Source organism: Lagenorhynchus albirostris, chromosome 18, assembly GCF_949774975.1.
Source record: "Lagenorhynchus albirostris chromosome 18, mLagAlb1.1, whole genome shotgun sequence".
Taxonomy (NCBI): domain Eukaryota; kingdom Metazoa; phylum Chordata; class Mammalia; order Artiodactyla; family Delphinidae; genus Lagenorhynchus; species Lagenorhynchus albirostris.
The window spans coordinates 50,680,900-50,697,333 of record NC_083112.1 but is presented as its reverse complement, the minus strand read 5'-3'; the positions used below and the strand labels follow the sequence as shown (position 1 = coordinate 50,697,333).

The following is a 16,434-nucleotide window of genomic DNA, read 5'->3' as shown; positions in this document are numbered from 1 at the left end:
TTTTTATTTCATCTGACAAATATTTATAGAGCTCTCTAACTTGCCATTCACTATATAAGGTAACATTTTTTTTTCTTTTAAAACAAAGGTAGCACCAGTCTTTCAGAAAAAATAAAAATTATGTGTCCATAGTTAGGGTAGTAAACTCAAGAAATCTTTTTAATAATCTCCTTAAAGTCAGTGATTATGTCTTTTTCATCTTTGTGTACCTAACGCATAGGATAGAGACAGGCATATAGTACCTAAGTAAGTGTTTGCTGAATATTCTTATTAGTGCCTTTTATCTCTTCTATTTTTTATTGCATTGTTTATTGTTTTTTATTTCAGTTGGGTCTTGTAAGAAATTGACTTAATTTTTTTTTTTTTTTTTTAACCTAGGGGATGTCCCACTCTTGTTCAAGCATTGCCAGGCCCTAGCACACAAGTTACTGCAGGCAGCAACCACACGGCAGTACTTTTAATGGATGGACAGGTCTTCACATTTGGAAGTTTTTCTGTAAGAAATTTTTTAAGCATTAATAATATTGCATTGTACCGTTGCCTTGCAATTTGTCTACGTTAGCTATTTTTTCTGGTTTCAGTGAAATTCTTGTATTATAATTATTGCATATGCATATTTCCTGTCTCCACATCCAACATACACAAAACCTAACAGACTTTGCTTTGAAATGATTTTCTTTTGTAGTGTAGCATTAGAATTTATTAAATTTAACAGCTGTGTTAGAATACTGGACATGTTTATTCCAGGTCAGAATCTGTTAAGCATTCAATAGAGCTAATTCTGTCACTGAAAACTTATTTCCCAACAGTTTGTAAAGAATCATTTTTCTTAACATGTAGAATTATTTTTATTTTAGAACTTTTTAAAGGCCTGATTCTCTTGGTAGATTTGTTTAGAGTTATAGTTTACTTTTTCCTCTCCCTCTCTGTGTCTCTCTCTGTCTGTTTGCCTGTCTGTTTTGCTCTTTCTCTTTTTTGCCAAAGCTTGAAAAGAGTGAAGATGCTCTGAGAATTTTGTATAGTTTGGGCATAGTAGAGCTCAAGGAAAAGCTTAATAAGACTGTGCTAATAAACCTGTACCATCTGTGGTGTGGGTAACTATTCAGAACCCTCTAACCTAAGTCTCTGGGATGTAATTTGCAACTCTTGATTTTTTTAAAATGTAAATGTGAACTTAAAAAAAATCTCTTACTTGGAAATGATTTTAAGCTTACAGAAAGGTTCCCAAAAATAAGAATAGTACATAGAGCGCCCATATATTCTTGAATCAGATTCACCTATTGGTAACATTTTGATCCATTTGCTTTATCATTTGTACATTCATGCTCTCATTCTCTCACGTACTCTGTATGCATGTGTGTATAAAACTTTTTTTTTTCTTGTCCTTTAAGAATAACTTGCACACATTATGATCCTTTACTCCTTAGATAGTTTGTGTTTTGTCAGTTGATCCGGTAATTCTTTTCTGGCATTTTTCCCCTCCAGTCTAGGATCAGGCATTGTATTTATTTCTCATGTCTCTTTAGTCTCCTTTAATCTGTAACATTTTCGCTCCTTTTCTTTGTTTATTATGACATTGACATTTTTGAAGAATATGGTACTTCTTTTTTTTAACAAAAGTTTCCTTATTTTTGTTTCTCTAATATTTCCTCATGTTTAGATTCAGGTTGTGCATTCCAGACTAAAATACCATGTAAGTGACATCGTGTCCTTCTCAGGGAATCACATTTGGAGGCACAAAATGCCCACCTGCCCTTCACTGGTGATGTAAATTTTGATCACCTGTAAAATTTTGTTTGATTTCACTACCGCAGAGTTAGAATTTTTTCACTTGAAACTAATAAGCAGTTTTTGGGTTGACACTGTTAAGTTTTAAGATACCTGCTTCTCTTCAGAATTTCTAGACTTCGCATCTGTTGATTGTTCTTGCCTGAGCCAGTCTTTACTATAATGGCTGCAAAAATGATGATTTTTCCAACCCCAGCACGTCCTCACATTTACCTGTCAGCCCTTTGCGTTTTACTCTAAGCAAGAGCCCATTTAATATTTGTTTGTTTACCTGTCTACTTATTATTGGTGTAGACACATTTCTCTTTTTTCGTCATTACTGTACTTAATTATTTGGGTGCTTATATTGTCTCAGATTTCGCCAGTGGGAGTCCCTTCACGCTGACTTCTGTGTTCTGGTGACATGCCTCTTTGTTTTTTTGAGTACTTCCTTACTTCCTGGCATAACAAGTTGTTCCAGGCTTATCTGTATGAGTCCTAGAATCAGCTATTTCTCTAAAAAACCTAGGTTGTTTTTAGTGGGGAATAGTACTAGACACCAGCTGAGCACTAGGTGTATTCATTGCATCCCCAGTACACATCTGTGTGCATATATACATACATACGTATATTTTAGAAATAATAAGTCTGCACTGATACCTCTTAATTCCAGCCCATTCCCATAGGGTTCTTTCTTACCTTGTCTCATTCCATGTTTATGTCCCTTCTTCCACAGTAAGAATCCTGGATCCCAACAATATCAATACATTTATTCCTCATTCACTCAGTCCTAAACTATGTCTAAAATAGTTTTATATTTGCTTTGCCCACACTACTGTAAAAACAAACTCCCTAAAAAGAGTTCAGGATTTGTTTATCACTCTTGCTTCTGCCCCCCTCTCCCCCGCTCTCGCCCCCTCTCGCCTGTGTCCTACCCCAAGACCGAAGGTATAGATTCAGATACTGTGTTCATAAGTTACTTGGATTCTTTCTTCCCACCCCCTTTCAGTGGGATTATGTTATTCCTTTGGAATAGAGTTGGGTTCATTTGTTTTAGTTTTCTTTTTCTTTAAATTTTATTTAATATGGATAAAAATAGGTAGAACTAGCAGATTCTTTGTAAAGGGTGACAACAGCCAAGGATCACCTTCCTTCCCTTGTTCCTGAAAACGGGCCCTTTTACCGGTTACACTTTGTCTCACCCTGTCCTGGGACAGGGGTTCATCTCCGTAAAGTGAGTAAGATCTGATCTCGGGTGGGGGAGAAAGAGGGATGACCTTTCAGCATGGAGATAACTTTGGCCTTGAACAATGAATGAGGCTCCAGAGGAATGCCAAAGGTAGGGCAGAAAGGGGACGAATTAAAGGACTGTCACTGAGTGGGGTTCCTCTTTTCCCTCTTGTAACAGTCTTCCTGGCCCTTTGTAGGAAGACATTGGTTTAACTGCTGACCCCTACCATGTCCTGCCGACTTGGAGCTCTCAGACTTCCAAGGAGAGTGGTTTGTGGTCCAGTGCGCTGTTTCAGTTTGCTTTTAAGTTTAAGGGTCCCTCCTCCCACATCCTTAGATGGAGTTTTATTTTTTGAATGTGTAGAACCTTAACATGTTTCCAAAAGTTAAGTTACACAAAAATGGTATACTCACCCAAGTGTCGTTCCCTCCCCCATCTCTGGCATCCCTACTTCCCACCCCTTCACGCCTTGCTTGTAGGTTATGAAGTTCATTGTTTTCCAGTTTCTCCCTCCTGTGTTTATTTTTTTAAAGATTAATACGTAAATAACCACACACACCGTCTATCTATATCTGCATTGATATAGGTATAAATATGGTATGTATATATATACATATATATAATTATTTCCCCATCTTTGTTTTTCAAAATGTAGTATTTTATATATGCTCTTCGGTACTTTGTCTTTACACTTTACTGTATCTCCTAGAAATCATTCCTCATCAGTTCATAGAGATCTTCCCAATTCGTATTTTACATCTGCATAGTACAATTGTGTATATATCTTGTAGTTTATTAAATCAATTTCTCGTGGTTGGAATAAGAAGTATTTTCTAATATTTTGCAACAATAACAATGAATATTGTTAGAGGTGTGCCTTTGAGGTAAATTTTTCGAAGTAAGTTTGCTGGGTCGAAGGCTAATGCCTGTGTAGTTTCGTGAGATAGTAACGATTCCCCTCTATTTTGCATCTCACCAGCAGTGTCCGAGAGTGCCTGTTTCTCCACAGCCTTGCCAGCAGCATGTGTTGTCCCTCATACCTTTTAATTTGTGTCAGCCTGATGGGTGAGCAGTCATCCTGCGTACTTTGAAGCCTTTTTCCTGTGGCTGGCACTGTGAACCTTCAAGCCCTTGCCTGTTATCTGGCATTTTCACGCAGAGGTTCAGGTTTTCCCTTGGGGGATGATTTCGCCAGTTCTTCCCTCTGTTCCCTTCTTGAGCCTCCCCTTCTGTGCCCGGCACCTTACCTCCACCCTCTGGTTTCAGGCACCTTAAAAGTCCTGAGGTCCATTATTTCCTGATACTGCTGAAGGCTTGAGTCATGTGTGGTTTTCTTTGCTCTGTGTGGAGTTTTTATTTAATTAATTAATTATTTATTTATTTAATTTTGGCTGAGTTGGGTCTTCATTGCTGCGCAGGGGTTTTCTCTAGCTGCGGCGAGCGGGGGCTACTCTTTGTTGCGGTGCGCGGGCTTCTCATTGCGGTGGCTTCTCGTCGTGGAGCACGGGCTCTAGGCACGTGGGCTTCAGCAGTTGTGGCACGTGGGCTCAGTAGTTGTGGCTTGCGGGCTCTAGAGCGCAGGCTCAGTAGTTGTGGCGCATGGGCTTAGTTGCTCCGCGGCATGTGGGATCTTCCCGGACCAGGGCTCGAACCCACATCCCCTGCATTGGCAGGCAGATTCTTAACCACTGCGCTACCAGAGAAGCCTGCTCTGTGTGGATTTTGTTGTTTTGGAGGGAATGTGAATGGTAATGTTTAGAATCAGACAATCATCATTGTCCTCTAGTCCAAGAAGCCGTAGCTGTGAACCTCTGTGTATTTAAATGTGGCTTATTTACAACCACGTTCTGAATCCCATGGGGCCTGTCCAGGCAGCTATCATATTTTTAGACTGCTTTTCTTCACATTAGTTGGTTGATAGGGGAATAGATATTTATTTCAGTAGTCAATGAAAAATATAATTAGTTTCTTTTCCTCCAAAAGCATAATAATACCCCTCAATATGACGTACACATTTTTATGCTGTTGTTTTTGTTTTGTCAAAACATAAGGATCTTGAAAGAAGCTGAGATAAACATTGAAATTTCTTGGCTGCTTCTCTAATCCTGTGCTTGCCACTTTTCCCTCCATTGGTTCAACCCAGGGATTGATGTTCTGTTGCTTTTGCAGTCAGTTTGTGGCTGTGTTTGTTTGCAGTGTTCCTGGCTCCCTTATGCTCTGGGTGTTTTGCTGTGATTTCCCGTTCCCGTTACTTGTAGTGAACCCTGGCTGCCGTGGTGCAGCATTGTCTGCCTTCCAGGGGGTTGTGGAAGGGGAATGCTAGGAGAGAGAGAGAGAGCTCCTGAGCCACGGGTGGGTGAATATTTCCCAATCCAACATTAACATTCTTTTACAGCTACTCGCTTAGTAGTGAGAAACTTCCTATTACTCTTACCAAACAGGTACCTAGAGACAGCCATACTTTTTAAGTGAGTTCACAGTTACGTACTTAAGACATCATAATGATTCTGCTGTCTATCTTGAAAAATAAATGAAATAACTTACTAACACATGATCATGTGAAAAATATGTAATTTCCTAATTGTATTCACAGTGGCAGTATTCATTATTTTGGCCTTTTACCCAAATATTTTTAGACTCTGTGAGTTCGAGAGTGACATTTTATGGTACCGTCAACTTAAAGTAGCAAAGTGATTTTTTAAATGAACAATTTGTATTACCAATTTTTTAACATATTGTGTATTTATTATACTTTTTATTTAAATGTTGGTAAAGACAATCATAGTATTTCAGGGAGATTTCTTACATGGAGAAATATTTCAACTGTATTATTATTTTTTTAATCATGTACTATGTGGTTTATTAGGGGGAGAATTCCTAAGAATAACAGAAATTATTTTACTCCTTTGTAAATGTTTGGTCTAAATTTCATATGAATTTCATTTATTAAAAAATATAGCTAACAACTGATGAAGAATAATGTCTCACAGAGCTATTTTTGTCTACTGTTTCCTTAACTTTATAAAATATTATAAATTGTTTATCCAGTATTATTGTTAATACGATTTATTTAATCTTTTAGAAAGGACAACTGGGTAGACCAATTTTGGATGTGCCATATTGGAATGCAAAACCAGCTCCCATGCCTAACATTGGATCAAAATATGGAAGAAAAGCTACCTGGATAGGTGCAAGTGGGGACCAGACTTTCTTACGAATTGATGAAGCACTTATTAATTCTCATGTGCTCGCTACATCAGAAATTTTTGCCAGTAAACACATCATAGGTAATACCCCAAACAAGCAAATGTCCCTCCAAAATAGCCTTGATAGTAAACAGTCATCTTTCCCTATTACGAGATGTAGTCCTGTAGCTTTTTGTTTTCTTCTGTTTGAAGTAGTTTAAAAGAAGCTTCTAAGTGTCTATGTTTATACATATCTATGTGCTGGAAGAATGAAATAATTAGGAAAGTAGAAACCAAAGTACTTACAAGCTAGAGAGTGGTGGAAATATGAGCTAAATTGTAGTGGTATAAATCCTATACAGTGTATTGGAAAGAGGAATTTTTCTGTGTTGGTTCTTGTCAAGTAAATGATGGAAATTAGTTTTATGGAAGGTTACATAAGTCAAACTTTGACGTTTCATCGAGACCAAGGTGTCAATTTATACTTGTGTCCATGATATCATGAATAATTATATAATAGAGTAGTATTGTGTAGAAATTAAGGGCATGTGTTGTGGACTTAGACAGCCTGAGGTTTTAGTCCAAATTCTGCTACTTAAAGGTTTTTAGTTACTTAAATCCCTCAGTCTCAGTGTCTTCTTCTGTAAAATGGAGATAGTAATAATACTTACCTTATAGGAAATGCTTATCTTATAAGTTGGGGGAATATAAAAAGGTAATGCATCTTTAAAATATATAAATACTTTTTCCTAAGGCTTGGTACCTGCTTCTATATCAGAACCTCCTCCATTTAAGTGTCTTCTGATAAATAAAGTGGATGGGAGTTGTAAAACGTTTAATGACTCTGAACAAGAGGATCTGCAAGGATTTGGTGTGTGTCTTGATCCTGTGTATGATGTCATTTGGAGGTAAGCTTCTCTGTTTATAAAATAGAGTAATAAGTTTGGATCAGATTGTACTTTTGTGGAATATAAAAGTCATGTATAGGCAGACTTTTCATAGATGAGAACTCTCCTATTTAACTGTTAACTACACTTCTATCACAGTGACTCTTGGGGACCTTCACTATTGCTACCTTTAGTATAGTGGTTCAAAGCATGAATTCTGAGCCAGACTGCCTAGGTTTACCCCAGCTGCACTCGTTGCTTTTTGTGTCGCTGTGGACAAGTTACTTTGACTCTGTGTGCCTTACTTTCGTCATTTATAAAATAGGTATAATAATGGTACCTTATAGGCTGTTATGAGAACTTAGGGTAGAGGCGCATAGTAGGTGCTGTAGAAGGCTTTGCTACTCTCATTATAATAAGAAATTTTACTCTCAAGAGTTCTCTTGTTAATTATTTTTAGTCTGTCAGCATTCTTGTCTGTATTGTATAGAATTCACTCTATTTCCTGGTCCCGTAAATATCTAATCATTACCAGCTATGTAGAAGAAATTATGCCAAAGACAATACAGAATAAATATGATCAATGAGCTTGCCCTTTAGGAATGTATGTAACAAAATCCCCATATTGGTAGAGAAATATACAGGGTTATCAAACTCTGGAAATTATAAAAATGTAGAGATGGATACAGGTACACAGGCGATTCAAGAAATTATATTGTAACTTGTTTAAAATTTATTATGGTGCTTTATATACATAATGAGTAAAGGAAAGAGTTATCCTCAGATTTGTAGCTTTGAATGCTAATAGGGGGTGTATACTGCCCTTACCAGAGTGGCTCATCACAGGACTTAACCATTTTTTCCCCCTTGCGTTGTTTATTTGGCCAACCTTAGTAGGAATCCAGGTAAGTTGAAAGGTTGAAGTGGCATGAGTGAGGAGGGGGAAGACTTCCTCTGTCTTCTTTATTCTGCCCATTCCTGCTTTCATTTCTACCAGCCATCCAAGTCTTAAAAGGCCATGTTTTCTATCAGTCCTGAGGCCTGATTCCTAGTGAAGGAATTATAGTGCTTCCCAGGTTGCTCACAAGCTTGCTATCTCAGTTGGGCATTTTGTGGGAAGACTTGGAGGCCAGAATTGAGTTGAGTAGTGCTTTTAGATCTCCGTAGCAGCAATATACAGGGTAGATTAGATAACAAGAGACTAGAGGTGAGTAGTCTTATAGTGATTCTTATGAAGACATGAGATACTGAGAACCAGAATTAGAGTGGTCACAGTGGAACGGAGGGGATAGAGAAACAAATGATGTAAAAATAGAATTATCCTCAACTATTTACTGATTGGAAGTCAATGTACAAGAGACTTAGTTACCAAAGAGCAAGCTCTGGTTTGGACCTAGGTTTAAATTGATGTTTGATTTTCTATGATCCTTACATGTTTTATTTTTAAATGAAGTAAATTTGCATTAACAAAATAAAGTAAAAACTGACAGTATGGAATTAGTCTCTGGATACATTTACTAAATTAGAAATGCATTCTCTAAATTAGAGAGAACAGCAGAAGTAGATTCTAACATTAGAATCATTTCCCTGGGGTCTTAACAGAACTCCAAAGTGCGGCATCCGATTACTTGAACCTTGCCTTTTTCACATGTGGTAGCAGTGGGGACAGATGATCTCAGATGCTTGCCAGGTCCTTGATCATTTACCCTTTATTCTAAAACAGAGATTAAAAGATGAAGGACAGTCTCCTCCTGTGTTTGAGTAAAACAGCTGGAAGGTGGAGAGTTTGTTCCTTTATCCTGACTACTGGCAAAAATTTCTGATGTAGCGAGCACATGAGAATTAATAAGTGCTTTGTGTCCTTTGTGTTTTTCAGTAGGGTATGTGCATTTTACAGCTATCACAGACATTGCAGATTCAGTATCAGCTTACTTTGACTTTCCTTCCGGCCTGAGTCTGCCTCCTTTTGTATTCTTAACAATAACTTCTCCTGAACAATTAGAAACTTTTAACATTTGAAAAGAGCAGATAAATGTTAATAGCAATTTTATTTCCCATGTCAAAATTTACAACACTAACACATGAATCTGTGTTATTTTTTAAAAAGCAAAGCAAAAATACAAACAGGAAAAATGATGTGGTCCTTCTCCAAATCTTTTTCTTCCCCCGTACCAAATCCCACTAACCTTCGCTATGGCTCACAAGTATTAGGTTTGGTTTATATTGTTTGATACCTTTTTTTTTTTTTTTTGCGGTACGCGGGCCTCTCACTGTTGTGGCCTCTCCCCCGTTGCGGAGCACAGGCTCCGGACGCGCAGGCTCAGCGGCCATGGCTCACGGGCCTAGCCACTCCGCGGCATGTGGGATCTTCCCGGACCGGGGCACGAACCCGTGTCCCCTGCATTGGCAGGCGGACTCTCAACCACTGTGCCACCAGGGAAGCCCTGTTTGATACCTTTTAAAATGCATGTATTTTGTTTTTTATATAAATAAGACTACAAGTATCACTTAGATTGATAGATTAAATTAAAAAGCAATAAACCAATAATATTAATGCTACTAATTATAGCAGCTATTAAATAGAATTTATTCTGTGTGAAGTATTATTTTTAAGTGTTTTTTAAAAATAATTTAAATTTTTTTAATTGTGGTAGAAATAACATAAAATTTAACATCTTAACCATTTTTAAGTGTACAGTTCCGTAGCATTAAATATAGTCACATTGTTGAACAGCATCTCTCCAGAACATTTTCATTTTTTAAAACTTAAACTTATGCAAAGAACAGCTCATTTCTCCCTCCCTCTCACTCCTGGCAACCACCGTTCTACTTTCTGTTCCTTTGCATTTGCCTACTTTAGATATATATATAAGTGAAATCATACATAGTTTGTCATTTTGTGACTAGCTTGTTTCACTTAGCATAATGTCTTCAAGGTTCATTCTTTTTTTTTTTTTTTTTTTTTTTTTTAGCTGAATGGTATTTCATTGTATGTTTCTACCACATTTTCTTTATCCCTTCATCCATCGAAGGGTGTTTGGGTTGCTTCCACCTCTTGGCTGTTGTGGATAATGCTGCTATGAACATGGGTGTGCAAATATCTCTTCAAGATCCTGCTTTCAGTTCTTTTGGATATGTACCCAAAGTGAGATTGCTGGATATAAGTGCTTTTATATTTAGTAAATTTGGATCATCAAGTGCCATTGATTGAGAAGACCAGACTTAAATAATATACTATTTTGATACAAACATTTGAAAAATCATAAAGAAAAGCAAGAAAATAATAAACTTTTGAAATTCAAGATAATCGTTACCTTTGAAAGGAAAAGGAAAGGAATTGAGTTGGGAGGGAGACACAGAGTACTTAATAGATAATGGTAGTGTTCTTTTTACTAGTGTATATTGTGTCATTATTCTTCATACTTTATTTTGAAAATATTTTGTTACTCTTCTTTTGTGTGTACTCGATAGTTGATAAAAACAACTCTTCCAAAAAGAATTTATAGAATAAAAGAGGTAAAGAAGTGGAAACTGCTTTTTGAGAATTTTATTATGAAAGAGATAAAAGGAATGAGATAATGGCAGGAGGGCATTGTGGGTCCCTCACGGTTTTTGTGACTGCTTTACTGTTTATTAGTAAGATTCAGCATCTGCATACATTCTGTTTGTGCTTCCTTCCTAAGAACAGCATTCCATGTGCTTTGCCCACTTTCGATATGGGATTGATTATCTCTTACTGGCTTGCGGGAGCTCTTCTACGTTATGGATATTGCAGTTTTGTCTCATATGTTTGTTTCATGTATTTTCTTTTGACTTATCTTTTGTCTATACACTTTTTTATGGAGTTTTTGCTGTACAAAAGCTTTACATTTGTAAGTACACATTATACTTTTAAGTATACTGTTGCTCTGTTATTCATGAAATGTGATCTATATTACTGTTTTGTTCAAATTATTTCATTTATAGTGACATAATCACTTTATATCTTTAGCTCAGATATGGAAAGTCATGAGCTACGTTTTGTCCTGTTTAAGCTGGCCGTATTACTCTCTTTTTATTGTCAATTATACTTCACAGGTTTTATTATACTGTAATTATTCTTTCTTGAAAGGTTTCGACCAAACACTAGAGAACTATGGTGTTACAATGCAGTGGTTGCTGATGCCCGACTTCCCTCTGCAGCAGACATGCAGTCCCGATGTAGTATTCTAAGTCCTGAACTTGCCTTACCAACGGGATCAAGGGCTCTCACCACCCGGTCTCATGCAGCTTTGCACATTCTAGGTAGGGTTGGTATTTGATGATCAGCTAATTTTCATTAATGTGTGCTGAGGATTTTTTTAAGAGTATTTAAATTTGTATATCATTCTGTCATGTTTGTTAAACAGTAATGCGCTAGGTGCAAAATAAGTTAAATCATCTAACTTTAAGAGGTTTACCCTACAGAAAACAGTACATCAGACTTACACCAACACCCTGAACGATTCATATATGCCCAAATATAAAGCAGCCCTGAATATAATTTTCCTAATATGTGTCTTGTAAAGTAATGTTTTTGCTTAACTTGAATATATAAACTTTAGTGATATAGGTTAAATATTCAAATGTATAATTATAATATTTAATTTTTATACATTATTTAAAATAAATTCTATAAAATATGATATGAATTTTATAGTTACCACTTGTTTCTTCTTACATAATAGTTTTCCACAGCACATCAACTTCACTTCTAATTAATTAATTTGAGATACAGCACTTTTACAACATCTGGTAGCCATTGTAAACATCCAAAACTAGCACTGATTAAGGTTATCTCAGGCTACTGTGTCTTCCTCAAATAGTACTTTAAGAATCAATCTAAAGTGATTCAGAGAGTTTGATAAAAGGAAGAACCTTGTAGGGACTCAAAGATTAAGCGAGTCCAACTTTTCAGAGAGATAGTTTTGTGTGAAACATTGTCATATAGCTTATGTTTAAATATGATAATTACCCAGGCAGAGGGTAATTTTTATTGGTTGTAAAAGTATCTTCCATGAAATGTTAAAGCTTGGAATAAGTTTGTTGAGCACAATTCAGAATTTATTGTTTTAATTTATCCCCTCCAGCATCTCATACTATAAGTACTTGGGGAAGTTTTAATTTCAAGGAGTTGAATTTTTGTTTGTTTGCTTTTAGGTTGTCTTGATACCTTGGCAACTATGCAAGATTTAAAGATGGGTGTTGCCAGTACAGAGGAGGAGACTCAAGCAGTAATGAAGGTTTATTCCAAAGAAGATTATAGTGTAGTAAACAGGTTTGAAAGTATGTATATTTATGTTTAGGAAATATTGTCTTATAAATGAAATACATGGATATTTTAAAGCATAAGTTATCATTTGCATCTTTTAGGTCATGGAGGGGGCTGGGGTTACTCTGCTCACTCGGTAGAAGCTATACGTTTTAGTGCTGACACAGACATTTTACTTGGTGGTCTTGGTCTGTTTGGAGGTAGAGGAGAATATACCGCTAAAATTAAGGTAAGCAGTTCATTCTCACTGTTGCCTTTTGTGTTTGAAGATAAGTATTTTGACTTAGTTTATTATTTTATAGAAGGCACCTTTGCATGTGCCTACTTTCTTGTAGCCGTTTTAATGATAAGATGCAGGGGCATTTGGATGTAGCTTTAAAAAGTTTTTAGCATTTTTACTGCCAAATACTGTGTAAACAGACATCATCACCACAGGCGTGGGGACCAGGGATGAAGTGAGTAAGGGGATGGATTCCATCTGGTAGAGAGTCAAAAAACAATCAAAAGTCCTAAGTTTACTGCACTATTCATCTCAGAAAGGGCAACAGTTATACTAAGCAAAGGCTGTGCTCAGTCTTTGAAAATTTACTAATAGCTTGAATTTTCTGTTGTCACATTATCCGATTTTGCTCTTAAAGTGAGAGAGACGACTAGAGTTTATGCCTTAATTTCAATAGCAGGCTTCTTAAAAAATTCTCAGTTAAGTACTATTGTAGTCTCAGTCCTTATCTTCCTTAACCAGTCTACAGAATTTAATCCAGTCAAGCTCTTCTTCGATATGGTTTCTTCATGTGGCTCCCAGGACACCACACTTCATTTTCCTCCCATCTCCCTGGCCGCTCTTCTTAGTCTCCTGCTGGCCGCTCATCATCTTCCCGACCTCTAAACGCTGCAGTGCCGGAACTCAGTCTTGGACGTCTTTTTAAAGTCTACTCACCCCCTCGGTGATCCAGCCTTACGGCTTTAAGTGTTTTTTCTCTTATCGCTCTCACACTTAATAGACCTCCAAAGATATATATACAACTGCCTACTCTGCATCTCCATGTGGATAGCTAACAGGGATTTGGGATGTAACGTACTCAAAACTAGACTTCTGACCATCTCTCTAAACCTGCTGTTCTCTTGTCCTTCCCCATCCCTGTTAACTGACTCAGAATAGAGTTAACTTCATTCTTCCAGTTGCTTAGGCCAAAAATCTTGGAGTCATCCTTGCCTTCTTCCCTCTTTCTTTCACACCCCACATCCACTCTCACAGCAAATATTGTTGGCCGCACTTTGAAAATAAATCCAGGATCTAACCACTTCTAAAAACTGCCCCTGGTACCAAGTTGGTCCAAACCACAGCTGCTTGGAGCATTACAGTAGCCTCCCAATTTGTATCTGCTTCTGTCCTTGCTCCCTTCGGTCTGTTCTCAACATAGCAGAGTGATTCTAATAGTATTAGAATAAAAACCAGAGGGCTTACAAAGGCCTGAAAAACAACATCAGAACTGACTTGCATCACCACTCTGACTCTGACCTTATGTTATACTAGCTGCTTCACTCTAACCTAGCCATACTGACCGGCCCTTGTTTCTCAGACATACCAGGCATAGTCAGACCTCAGGACCTTCACACTTGCTACTTACTCCCTCTGACGGCAGCTCTTCACTCCGGTACCTGCAAGGCTCACTTCCTCTTTACCTTAAGATCGTGACTCCTTGGTGAGTCTATTTAAAACTGTAAATCCTCTCCCTTACCACAGACTTACTTCCAGTAGCCCCCCCGCCCCTTTTTTTGTTTGCATTGTTCACCCCTGTATGCCCGGTTCTTAGAACCCTGCCTGGCACACAGTATGTGTTCAAAATTATTTGTTGAACATAAACAGGGGAGCCAAGTTAGATCATTTAAGGACCTTTATATCATGCTACAAAGAAGGAGAAGAGAAACCATTGAAGACTTTTAGATTAAGGAAGTATTCTAATCAGATACTCATTTTAAAAAGACTGCTGTGGGTTATTCAAGAAAAGCAAAAACCCTTAACTTTGTGGAATATGGGTTAGAGCAAGGAGAGAATGGAGAGAAGAATTAATTAGTTCATATTGAACTCTTCTAGCTAGTAATACTGCTAACACTGGTTGCACTGACAAGCTTTGGTACCAGCAATAGGAGAGATACAGTGCTGGTGGAGAGATTTGGAAAAAAGGATTAGCCCAGGTTTTTTAATCTGAGTGAGTAGGTGAATGATAGTGCCATTAATCAGAGCAGGGGAGGCAGGAGGGAGGAGAGATGAGTCACTTTACAACTGGTGAGATCGAACTGCCCCGGGGAATCCCAGGCGCAGACTAGGATCTGAGGTGGAGACAGATTTTTAAACTATTAGCATATATAGTTGAAAAATGGAGACCTCTAACAGAGTAATTGTCCAGTAAGTTTTAACATCCCCGTCTCTTCCTTCTTAGTCTTTTACTCACCTTTCTTGTAGTTCACCTACTATAATCATCAAGAGAAATAAGGGTTTTAAAAATATGTATTAGTCCATTTTTTTTTAAAAAGATCCCTTCCTCATAATTCTCATTTATTTTCACTTAATTTCATAACTTTTCCTATTTGATATCTTCTCTTTTATTCTTTTCCTGTACTCTGCAGTCCTCCCCCTTTTTTATAACTGTTTTTTTCCCCCTCACTCTTTCTATCTCCTTTTCCCATGCCATTTGAGCTATTTTTTGTTACCTGTTTTCTTAAGAATCCTTTCCTTCTATTATTCCTCAGCTAATATTTTTCTAGCCTTTTTTTTTCCCCCCCGCTGGGTATTTTTCTAAGTGTTCCACAAGCATCGTTTTACTTAATTCTCACAATTACAATGAAGTAGGCGCTGCTAGTGTCCATCTCCCTTTAATGGATGAGGAAACTGGGTCCTAGGATCTCACAGCTAGTTACGTGTTGAAGCAAAATTCTACTACATTTGGAAGCTCACTTAGAACTTAGAGCTCTCTCACCTTCAGATGTTTATATCTGGTACAGAACATTTTTGGAGCATTTGCTCTAAATAGGCAAATATATAAAATAAGGAAAACTGAGGTTAGTACAGACCATAAGACATGTGTTTCTTAATTTCGATATATAGATTTGTACATTTCACTGAATAACATTTTTTTAAAAGCAGGTACTCTTTTACATTCTGTAGTGTCCAGCATCTACTGGAGACAACGAAATTATAAACATATTATTCAGCAGGTCTGCATGACTGAGTGACTGGGCACAATATGTTTTTCTCCTCTCCCCAGCTGTTTGAGTTAGGTCCTGATGGAGGAGATCATGAAACTGATGGAGACCTTCTTGCAGAGACTGATGTGTTGGCTTATGACTGTGCTGCTAGGTAAAGATTTCTTCAGTATTCAGTGTAATCCTTGCATACTTAACATGACATATTTATTATAAGTGAATAACGCAACTTAAAGAGAAGGTTTTAAATAATCTGTGATCCAATGCTTAAGAAACTAAATTATATACTAGGTAATATAACTGTTGCTTTTAATAATGCTACATTAAAACTAATAATATCCTTCATATTTGTATTTCACAAGATAAATTGACTGTTTCTACATTGAAGATGGAAATATACACATATTTTGCACACATATTTTCATGCATCACTTAGAGAACACCAAATATGCTAGTGTTCTAGTGATGCAGTGCAATTATTTACTACTGGTAGCGTTATGTATACTGTGTCAAATAGTCATAGTGGGTCGTACTTCAAATCGCCTGTATGCTCTGACACCAAGCCTATAGTATTTGCTTGATTATAACACGCTTGGAGAGGTGGCCAGCTTTACTGAAACCTCTCAGGAGGTAACCAGAATCAGGATGTTTATTTATGAAGGTTCATTAAATAATAAAGAGACTTAGATTTTATCAGTCTTCTCTGTGTAAACTTAAGAATTATCTCAAGACTGTTATGACAAGTTAGGGATTTGAATCAGGGAATATTATGATGAGAAAAAGAACGGATTTGGACTTCATGATAATGGTAGTATACTGTCTTTCCCAATGACAAATAACTACATTAAGAAAACCTTCTGTGGCGTTCAT

General features: G+C 37.1%; 1 protein-coding gene across 1 annotated transcript in view; it reads left to right on the top strand.

The window, feature by feature from the left end:
• MYCBP2 (MYC binding protein 2) overlaps positions 1-16,434 on the top strand; it is a 273,159-nt gene that overhangs the window by 115,706 nt on the left and 141,019 nt on the right. Inside the window, exons 21-27 of the mRNA XM_060129458.1 lie at positions 379-496; positions 6,081-6,285; positions 6,938-7,091; positions 11,182-11,354; positions 12,249-12,374; positions 12,462-12,589; positions 15,627-15,718. Of these exons, the coding sequence (XP_059985441.1) occupies positions 379-496; positions 6,081-6,285; positions 6,938-7,091; positions 11,182-11,354; positions 12,249-12,374; positions 12,462-12,589; positions 15,627-15,718 (996 nt within the window). The remainder of the gene's footprint in view (positions 1-378; positions 497-6,080; positions 6,286-6,937; positions 7,092-11,181; positions 11,355-12,248; positions 12,375-12,461; positions 12,590-15,626; positions 15,719-16,434) is intronic.